At 33.7% G+C, this 11,386-nt stretch overlaps 1 protein-coding gene across 1 annotated transcript in view; it reads left to right on the plus strand.

Annotated features, from left to right (window-relative positions):
* LOC107713999 (WD repeat-containing protein 37-like) overlaps nt 1-11,386 on the plus strand; it is a 42,478-nt gene that overhangs the window by 759 nt on the left and 30,333 nt on the right. The window contains exons 2-7 of the mRNA XM_016519691.1: nt 1,080-1,135; nt 2,086-2,264; nt 6,599-6,695; nt 7,147-7,242; nt 7,789-7,853; nt 9,779-9,862. Coding sequence (XP_016375177.1) covers nt 2,127-2,264; nt 6,599-6,695; nt 7,147-7,242; nt 7,789-7,853; nt 9,779-9,862 — 480 coding nt within the window. The 5' untranslated portion in view covers nt 1,080-1,135; nt 2,086-2,126. The remainder of the gene's footprint in view (nt 1-1,079; nt 1,136-2,085; nt 2,265-6,598; nt 6,696-7,146; nt 7,243-7,788; nt 7,854-9,778; nt 9,863-11,386) is intronic.

Genomic DNA, 11,386 nt, shown 5'->3' on the forward strand with positions numbered 1-11,386 from the left:
TGTATGTGTGTGTGTGTGTATGTATGTATGTATGTATGTATGTATGTGTGTGTGTGTGTGTGTGTGTATATGATCAGATCAGATCAGATCATTTCGCTGGATTCTGGAACTGTATGATATATCTCCCATTTTGTGTGTGTGTGTGTGTGTGTGTGTGTGTGAGATTCAGGGATTTTATACGTTGTGAGACAATAATAATAAAAGATGACATTTTTTGACGTTGTGGCAGTCATATGTTTTCATAAGTGATCTGCAGGAAGTTGTACGTTGTAAAACACGTTAAAACGTATGAAGAAACATCATGCTACTTCCATATTGCCATTTTTGGACAATATACCATGACATTGTTTACATGGTAGTGTTGAGACATGGTGTGTGTGTGTGTGTATACAATGGTACTATCATAGTATATTAATTGGAGTTCGTCTGTGTAGTACATCAAACGTTTTTATTTCATAACAGCAACATAACTGTTGTTTCCCATGATATGTTTCTTTTAAATTTAAATTTCACTAGGATCATGTTTTATTTTGTCAACTTGAAATCAAAATTGATATTCATTTTCTATTTATTGCTTGTCTTCCTATGAACTATTTATAAGTAAATATTATTCCAGAACCCAAAAAAAATTAGTTTGTAATCTTTCTTTCATCAAAAATGTAATATTCTCTCCATCTCAAAAACAAAGGGGCTATCATGCTATGAATGATGAAATAACCTTATAAACTTCATACACTAGCCTACACGGCGGAGTGCATAGTGTGCTGTATAGTGCGTCGTTTGGGATGCAACTAATGTAATGATTTCTATCTGGGAAGAATTGCATCCAACACAACAGTTTGCATGACAGAACTGCATGATGCTGCAGGTGCATATACTTCATGCATGTTTTTTTTCTTTCATGAGTTGTTCATACATGCTAACCCCTTCAGCTCAAACTTGTCTGTTTTACCTGCTCCATCCGTCCACCTCCTCTCTGTTATTTTAGGTTGTGAGAATGCTGTCACTCCATGCCTGCAGCTTGTCCTCTCTTCATTGTCATGTTTGTGAACCGATAGATGGTGTTGTTTTGTGTTCAGTGCTGGAGTGCGACCCTGGGCTTCCTGTTGAGATCTTCTTCATCACTCCATGGCTGGTATTTGTATTTTTATTTTGCATGCCCTTTATTTAGCATTATGTTTTTCTTTTTTATGACTTGTTAAGATGCTCAGGCTGACATTAACATTTCTGTTGTATGTTATTGTGGATAATGGCCTGCTCGCCTGAGATTTAACTTTTCATTTAACACTTCATGAACTCGCTTAACATATTCCTTTTACATTAAAATAACATCCATCGCTTCATCTAAAAATGCAAATATGATGGGTTTTCAAAAGGAATGTCCAAGTCATATTTTACTCCAAAAAGACAAGAAAAAAAGAAATTATATTTTGCATTAAGAAAATGTCAATAATGCAAAAATCTTAATGATCACTTTCATGATAATGAAGCTAATTTCTTCTTATGTTCTTGTTATTGTAATATGATTTTTTTGTTTGTTAATGCAGTATAAGAAGATCCAATTCTTAATATTGTAAGGAAATAATAGTAAAACATTTCACTACAGCAGTGTGAGGAAAAATACTGTGAAGCAAAAATCTTTGTTTCTGTAATGCGAAAAAAAATCATTATTTTCAAACATTAATTAATTTTTTTTTTTTTTTACAATATATAAGCCTATATATACTGTCAAAAATGTCCAGGACGTATTTCACTGTGAAAAAAAAAAATAAATGTCCTGGACATTTTATTAGATTCATCTTGACATTTCTATTCGAGTTTTACATCAGCTTCTTTTGAACATTTCAATTTTATTATGATGTATGCTTAACTAGCATTAAATCAACCTACACCCCTAGTAAAGACAACATATACCTCCAGTATGTCATCAACAAAGGCTTACTTTAAGTTTCCTCCCTCAATGTTTAACTTGTTATTTACACATCACATACAGAAATAGTGTATGCAGCATAGTGTCCAACAAAGGACACATTCTACTCCTCCATTGCTGTAGGATGAGGCCAACCCTGCCGTTTGATTGCTCAGTTTCAGGTAGGAAGTGCGTAGAGGGACGTCACTGAGGAGTGATGCCTGTTGAAAGTGGAAACAGCGCAGCCGCCCGTCAAGTCAAACAGAAGCGCAAGTCGCACAGTCTCTCCATTAGGAGGACCAACAGCACCGAGCAGGACAGGCCAGGCATGCAGAGAGACATGCTGGAGGGACAGGTACGTTGTTTTTTCTCTTTGTTTCTGAAACTCGCATGAGCACGTATAGATCCCGGTTTTTGAAGTTCGTGGTTTTCATTTGATGAACTCTATTGTGTGAGCGTGCTGCCATGCCCAGGTGAACAGTCAAGAATGACACAAAGCCAGTTCTGTGACATTGTTTGTAAAACAAATTATTTTTTTTTGGTAACCACCAAATCATGACAGCTGGGATATTGAAGTATCCGTGTAAACACGTGTCATGTTGTTTTTGAACAATTTGCTATTGTTTTAGAATTTAGTTGAATTTTAAAAAGAAAAATGTTTCAGGACATTATGTATTTTAGACATATTACATTTCCAGGAAGCCAAAGTTGATTGATTAACTAAGTGTTATTATGGAAAAATCCAAAAAGTAAATAACATTTTTTTTTTCTTAACCCCTTAACTGTCACCCCACATTTTTTAAAATAGGCATGCAGTTGCACTATCCAAACTTAAATTGTTGTAATTTATGAACACTTTGGAATACAGACATAAGGTTGGTCTCTTTTTAAAGAAGAAAATCAGCAGATTATCGCAAAAGTGGATTTTTTTTCAAAAAATTAAAGTATCAAAAAGTTATGGTAGTTTAAATTTACTGTAAAGAAAATGCACTATATTAATTTTATTTTATATATAATAAATATTTTACATAACAGGTTTTACTCTAAAATTGGTATAAAATTAAAGCCTTATGTCTAAATAAGTTATGTTCCAAATTTGAAGTTGATATGAAAAAAATTGAGGTTCCTGTGAGATTTTATTTAGGGCGCTATACCATAAACAGCCACCGGGTGCCATCCAAATTCAAAAATTGAATTTTTTTAATGCATTTTTCTGTCACAAATGTCTAGATTTCTCTGTCAATATTACTTCTATCACCAAATATGGAATCCTGAGACTCAGACCTCTCCAATGATATGTTTTTTGTCAAGATTATAAAAAGGTTTGATTCTAAAAGACCGTAATGCATTTTGTAATATGACACTTGACACCGCCCACTAAGGGTGGAGGAGACAGCCAAAAGGTTTTAAAGTACCATTTCCATGGTAAAGCAATGTCCGATTTCAAAATGGTTTTCACAGGATGAATCTTGGGTTTCTAAGCTTTCAAATGATATATGATTTATGATGATTACTAAAAGATTTGATAGAGAAAAAGGACAACAAAAAAAAGAGCGCCAAGCGTCCCACAGGTGGGACGGTGACATTTTATATATCTAAAAAAATAAAAATAAAAAATTATCAGGAATTCAAAAAGTAAAATAAAATGCATTTTTTTTCTCCAAAACTAAGTAATGAAATAAAATTAAAATGGCCATAAATTCATTTTAATTCTAGGTTTTCATTCTGTCTTATAAAGTTGGAAATGCCTACAACCCACTTACATTAAAAATGCAAAAATGCTACTAGATTACATGTATATAAATATATAATTATATATGTATAAATTGAAAAGACGAATTGTAAATAAAATAGAAATATTATTTTTATTATTATTATCTCAACTGTTTCAGGAGACAGTGTATCAGACATGTTCAGTGTTGCAGGAAGCCAATGTTGATTGATTGATTGATTAAGTGTTATTATGGAAACAACAAATATGTTTTTTTCAACAAATTTTTTTTCTTAAAAAAAAAACACATAAGGAACAGCAAAAGTAAAATAAAAGTAATGAAATAAAATTCAAATGACCACAAATTAATTAAAATTTAACATTTTCATTCTAGGTGTATTATAACATTGGAAACAAAAAATGCTGCTAGATAACACTGAAAAACTAATTTCTGGCCCTGAAAATAAAAACAATAAACATATTTAAATTAATAAATTAATATAAAAATTTATTAACTTTGACATCCCTAGAATACTGAAATCCAAAAGTAAAACTAACAAATAACAAAAAATAAACTGAATTGAAAGACAAATTGTACATAAAATAGAAATAATAACACTGTAATAACACTGGATCAGTGTCTTTATTGAGAGTGATTCTGGTTTGGAAGAATGGAAAGGAGTTTGAATACTGGTGTCATACAAATTAAATGTCACATTCAAAGTCCATATTATACCTGGTGAACAAATGACATGAGTTAAGTATTTCTGTCAATGAGTAGTTTTGTCATTGTTTGGTACTGTAACGTATCCCAGGAATTTACATCCTCTAACACACAACGTTTGTCCTAAATGAGTCTGTTATCGACGCACATTCCTTACGCAAACATTACTGGAGTACGTCAGTGATAAGAGCGGCCTGTACTCATGTCAATTACAATTGTCAGTTTTCCCATTCAAATGAAGTTCTTTATCAGTTTAAGTTCAAAAACGTACTTTGTTTATTACATGTTCCTGAAAAGTTTTCATACATTATTTTGAACAAAATGTTAAAATTAAAGTCTTAAAGGGGCCATATGATGTTGCTAAAAAGAGCATTATTTTGTGTATTTGGTGTAATGCAATGTTTTTACGTGGTTTAGGGTTCAAAAACTACATTCTTTTCCACATACTGTACATTATTGTTGCTCCTCTCTGCCCCGCCTTTCTGAAACGCATCGATTTTAACAAAGCTCATCATTCTGAAAAGCGAGGTGTGCTCTGATTGGCCAGCTATCCAGTGTGTTGTGATTGGCCGAATACCTCAAGCGCGTGACAGAGGTGTTACACCCCTTACCATATTTGGAAACACACAGCGTCTCCACGACATGGCGGCAGCGGCAATAATACTACAGTGAGAATAAAAGTTATGCCTTCTTTCTTTGCATTATACATTTGGGCGGTGTTATGCAAATCTTCCCACAAAGTGACGTAGATTTGTTGGGGTGTGTTTCAATGAGGCGTTTTAGGTAGGCGTGGATGAGTCTTAACTTTTATGAAGAATATCTCTTTGGGTTTGAGACGTTCATCTTTGTGACTTTACAAATCTTATAAATGCACAAACTGCTTGTAACACTCCAAAGACAAAGGAAAACATGAAATCGTGTCATATGACCCCTTTAAGAGTAGTCTAACTAATGTCAGACTTGAGACATGATGCCATTTGGTTATCTGTTTTATTGATACTCCTTGGAGGGTATCTATGGTTTGTACTCTTCTATGGTCTATAGCCTCATCCATTTTTAAAGAGCGGCCCACGCTGGGGTTCGATTGTTCCGTCTATTCCTCTGTAGGGTCATTTCTGATTGACAGTCCCTACTGTAAACCGTTCACTGGATTTAGACTATACCGCCTTTCACCCTCTCAATGCTGTCATTATGTCCAGTTGCTATGGTGACCACAAGTTTTAGGATTGAGCAGGTTTATAAGAATAGACGACAAGCTGTTGTTTGTTAATTGCCGCCTCTCTCTCTCTCTCTCTCTCTCTGACACATAAGTACATGTGGTACTGATAGAATGGAGAACAGTTGACTTCACTTTTACACTGTTCTCATTGGTTTACTGTTGTCCTGGAGTAGTTAATATGGACATAGCTAGTCTAAACAACACAACAGCAATGTTTGTTTGTGGATTGCTTTTCTTTGTGTAGTTTTAATCAGGCTGAAAGACTTTACTTGGAACTTCTTATCTTTGATAATGGAGGTAAGTTGATTTGGTAGATTAGTTATGTTTTTGAATAGAGATCTTTACTTTTTTACTTTTTCAGATTTTGTTGTGATTATTTTCTGTCAGTTGTTTTCAATCATTAGTAATATTTGGTTACTCTCTGTCTCAAAAATAAATTATACATTTAGGACAGAAATTATCTGTACTGAGGCTGAAAAGCCTGTAGAACAGCAAGATATTTTACGCAAAGTTTAGGTAAACATTAACATTAACATAACCATTAAGTTGTTTTTTTTTTGAAAGATTTTATAGCAGCATGATATTTAATATAAATGTTTAAATGTAAGGTTTCAGAGCAGCAAGAAATTAAAGGGGTCATATGGTGCGATTTCAATTTTTCCTTTCTCTTTGGAGTGTTACAAGCTCTTGGTGCATAAAGAAGATCTGTAAAGTTGCAAAGACTAAAGTCTCAAATCCAAAGAACCATTAGAAAATTCCTTTTTGTTTTGGGCATTATTCCAATAGGGATTACTGTTGTTCTATTGGTTGCCATCTGCCAGATTACATCCCACCAATAGAATCCGATCCCTTCAACATTTCTTGTGTTTTAGTAGTTTATTTTTATGTGTTAACATTATTTTTAAATAGTTAGAATGTACAAAGTAGAACAGTGCAAAATCCGCATTTCTCATTTGTTGTAATTTAAGTTTGAAGGCATTTTGATGACGCATTCTCTGAGTATGTGTAACATGGATTATTTGATTCAATATCTAGGACTCCAAGTTGCCGATGGCCTTAAGGAGTAACTTACTGGACCTGTTTGGACAGATTGAACGGGAGTTTGAAAATCTCTACATTGAAAACTTAGATTGTGAGTAGTACCAATTAGCTTCCAACATAGTTAACATGCTTTTTTCACGTCTGGACTCTGTTTACATGACTTACTATATTTAATTTAATGGTGACAACACAGTCCTTGCACATGAAGAAGAACTGGTTTTAATTGAGCAGTCATCTTATGCTAAGTAAGTAGCATTCTCACAGCATTCTCAAGATCTGAATCCTTAATTGTTTTCGGTATTACAATTGATTTGTATTAAATAATGAATGTATAATTTAAATTGTAAGTTGCCATGTAACAAGCAGATTAATGTACAGTCAGTATCGAGGTATAAACTCCTTCAGGGTGACGTGGGTCCTCATCAAACTGTTGGGTTTATTTGAATGTACGTTATCCCTTACATAGTTTGTAAATGTGACGCAATCAGTGATTTGCTCAGTTTATCAGCGACCGCCATATCATACGCTCTGTTCTTGTGCAGTGCGGAGAGAGATTGAATCTCTAAACGAACGTTTGGCTGGAGAAGGACAGACTGTTGATGGCGGCGATCTGAGCAAAGGAGCCCTGAAAACAAAAGGTACATGCAAAACAAAACTGACATTTAGCTTTTGTTTCATTTCTGCATTCATTATATCAGATCATTAAACAAGCTTTTGAATAAATAATGACATTGTTTTTTTTGATGATTCAGGGAGAATAATTTGTTAACGTTGTGCCTAAAGCTATGTCCTCACATGACATGATGATGTTTTAAGTGCAGTTTGCTATTGATTTATCAGTAGATCTGCATGGCCAGATGTTTGTGGACACCTTCTTCTTTAATTAAGTGGTTTGACTGTTTCAGCTACACCCATTTCTAACAGGAACATACAATCATATCGCCATATATTCTACTTAGACAAACATTTACAGTAGAATGGGGCCCTTTTTTGTTTGAGCTTGACAATGCTCTTGTAAAAAAAGTGAGGTCCATAAAAATGGTTTTTCTAGTCTGGTTTGGAAGAACTTGAAAACTTAAAACATTGAAACCTGGTGTGGATGAAATTGAAAACTTAAAACCTAACAGTGTTATGTATAATTTATCGTATTTTTCACTAATAATCTTGTAATTTCTTGTGCACAGCAAGTCACAGCACAAGTCAACTTTCCCAAAAGCTGAAGACGACATACAAGGCCTCCACTAGCAAGGTATGATTGTATCTATGGGGTTATTTGCTGACATTTCACTCTGATTAAAACTCTGTTACTGTTGTTTAAGCGCAGAATATTTCTCTCAGAATCACTAATCTCTATAAAAAAAACTTAATATCTCAGTGCAAAGTCCTGTTCTTTGTAGTCGGCTTACAGCTGCTTAAAATATGTAGATACTGAATGAACAAGCTAGGGTTGTCACAATACCAAAATGTTACCAATATCAGTGAAATCTGACGATTAAAACCAATGAAGTTCCATTACTGGGACTCCTTTAAGTTTTCATGATCATTAAAGGGATAGTTCACCCAAAAATGATCATTCTTTCATCGTTTACTGATCCTCATTACTCTTTTTTTGGGGTACTTAGACTTTCAAAGGAGGGACAGAAATCTCTCAAGTTTCATAAATATCTTCATTTGTGTTTCGAAAATTAACCAAAGTCAAATTGGGTTTGGAATTAAATGAGCAGTAAATGATGACCGCATCTTCATTTTTTGGTTAAACTATCTCTGTAAGAAATTGAATTAAAATAACGGCATGTACCATAATGGCATGCAACTGTCATGGAAATTGTGTGGAATTGACACTATTTAATAACTGGTAAAATAGTATCTTTTCAGTTTTGTTATTGACTTGTGACATCTCTAGAGCAAGCTGTTTTAGGTGGTTATGTAAGCGTCTATGTTTTGTCTCAGTGTTGCATTTTCGTAATGCTGAGTTGTCTGCTCTGTTTGTTCAGTTTCTTTCAGTTATACAAACTACCTCCAGTTTCACATACACATTTCATGGAATTACATACCGATGATATGATCAGTAGGGGTGTAAAATGTGTCAGTGTTATGCAGAGGCGGACAGTAGTGAAGTATTTTTACTCTGCTGTAAAAGTACTTTTCAAGTGTCAGTACTTTATCAGAGTGGTTTTCTTTAGAAAACTTTACTTCACAACATTCCAAAGCATAATATTGCACTTTTTACTGCACTACGTTTCATATTAAATATAATTTAATACTTAATTACATTAGAAATCTATTACTTTCTTTCGTTTACTCAAGTAAAAGTAATTGAAAGATTTACTTGAGTACGAGAAAGTACTACATTTTTAATGTTCTTAAGTATGAAAGGTAAAACAAACAACAACTTTTATTTATGAAATGTAGTGCAGTAAAAAGTAAGACATTATGCTTTGGAATGTAGTGAAGTAAAAGTTTTCCAAAGAAAAACACTCTGATAAACTACAAATAATTTAAAATTTACTTGAGTAAAGTAAAAATACTTCACTACTGTCCGCCTCTGGTGTTATGCCATGCATTGATCTGACAATGACAGTTCAATGCATCAGTTATGGAATTTCACAGTCTATTATATTATGATATGTAATACCCAGTTTTTTTTTTACACTTTCCTTTATTACCTAAAATTCATTTATTGACTTTTTAGTTTTCACCAAATCCCGATTCCACCACTTCTGACACATTTTTGATTTTACTTCATTACATTTGTATGATTTAATAATTGTGTATTGTATCAAAATATTTGAATTGTATGAATTCAAATATTCATGTAATTTAGTAGTTAAATACACTGCACAAAAGTGATTAACTAGTATCCATGTACACTGTTAGCAGCTTAGCAGCAGCTTATTTATTTATTTTTGCTGTGTAGCTACCATATTACATGTTCGCACCCCTAATTTTTAGTGTTCTTACCCAAAGAAACAAAGCTAGGCATTTAGACCGCTGATGTTTTCAAATGTCATAATTTCTCTCAACTTTCCACATCTCTCCATTACTGGACCCAAACACCTGTGCACTCTTAAATTTATAGCGCTCAATGGTGCTAATTCAAATTCAAATAGTCTTCTTAATGTTTTGGTCCTCATGGATTACGATTGTTCTTTTTTCTCGGTTTCACTGATGTAGCGCTCAAATTCTTTCCCGGGGAAAGTAGGTGGACCTCGCAACTTCAATGTGGGGAACTGGGAGTTATGGGGTGGAGACTCATGGGTAATTAACTCCTCAGTGTGCCAAAATGCATGAACTATCCAACAGTTGGGGGTCATAACCCAGAAGTGATGTGCTTTGTGACAAGCCATCAATCTGTGCTTATCTAGCTAACGCTGACACTAATTCAGCATTATACAACATTAACAAAGACGTTAAGACAGTGTTTTGCAAATATCAAGAATGAGTATTGCTTATGGACGTTTTTAACGGTTGGCTTGGAAACCTTTGATTGGCATTGATTTTCTTCTGCCTGCAAATCTTACCCCATTCAAGCAATTTGGCCAGAGCAAATGCAAATTTGAATAAGTTCATGATTCTTAAGAGCTCTATGGTGAAAGGCCAATCAGAGCATACTAGTTCTTGAGCAAACTCTAAACCAGTAAGAATCTTGTGCGCAAAAAATATGCCATGGTCAAATATCTTGATGGTGAGCAGGGCCAGATGTGCAGGCTGGAAGAGAACCAGGACAGTTGACTAAATCTAACAATGATATTACCGTATTCTGGTTTAGAAGGGTTTAGAGACAGCTCAATTGGATGCTGAAATGAACCTTTCCCCTTTTTGTGGAATTTTTGTTCTAACAAACTCTGTTTAACTCTGTTTGTAAATAAATTCTCTCTTTATAACATTAAAAAGGTGATCCCCCTGCTGAGTAGTTCTGTAATGTGGTATCCCTCACACAACCCTCCCCTTTAAAACACAAGATATGACAGAAGAGAAAAAACCAACAGCTCTTTCCTCGTCACCGTGAACATTAGCTGATGTTTCTCGTTTAGTCAGTGTTGAAAATGCTCTCTTGTTTTTAGGCTGTAAATAGTGTATTTTCCTTTTCTATATTAGGCCTATTGCATTTTGCTTTTTTAATGCCATAAATAGTATTGCAAATGTTGAATGTTCAATATTTTTATTTGCTTAAAATTAGTACTGTCTTGATTTGATCAATAAAACTAAAATATATTTTTTAAATGAAAACATTCCATGAATCAGTTGTATGGTTGAGCTGAGATCTATGGACAAGGATAAGAACAAGAAAATAAGTTATCTTAAGTAGCAATAATATTTATTTTTACTACATGGTTATTACATGTTCATTTCATACTTGTTAATCATTTATAAAACGTAATACTTTTAGTGTTTTAAATAATAGTCTGTTAGAAATGTTAGTTAGCCTTAAAACAGTACTGTGTTTACATAGTTCAGAGAATATTTTAAACTTTACAGCAATGGACACTGGAACTACTTTTAGTGGGGTGTTTTTTTTGTAATCATAATATTGCGATTTGATGTACTAAATATGTGCACTGCCATTCAAAAGCTTGGGATCAGTAAGATTTTTAATGTTTTTTAATGGAGGCTCTTATGCTCATCAAGGCTGTATTTATTTGATCAAACATGCAAAAAACAGTAATATTGTGTTGGTTTCCTATTTTGATATACTTTTAAAGTATACTTTATTTCTGTGACGCAGCGCTAAATTTTCAGCATCATTACTCCAGTCTTCAGTGTCACAAGATCCTTCAGAAA

The sequence above is a fragment of the Sinocyclocheilus rhinocerous genome, unplaced genomic scaffold (assembly GCF_001515625.1).
Source record: "Sinocyclocheilus rhinocerous isolate Xijiao unplaced genomic scaffold, SAMN03320098_v1.1 scaffold642, whole genome shotgun sequence".
NCBI lineage: Eukaryota > Metazoa > Chordata > Actinopteri > Cypriniformes > Cyprinidae > Sinocyclocheilus > Sinocyclocheilus rhinocerous.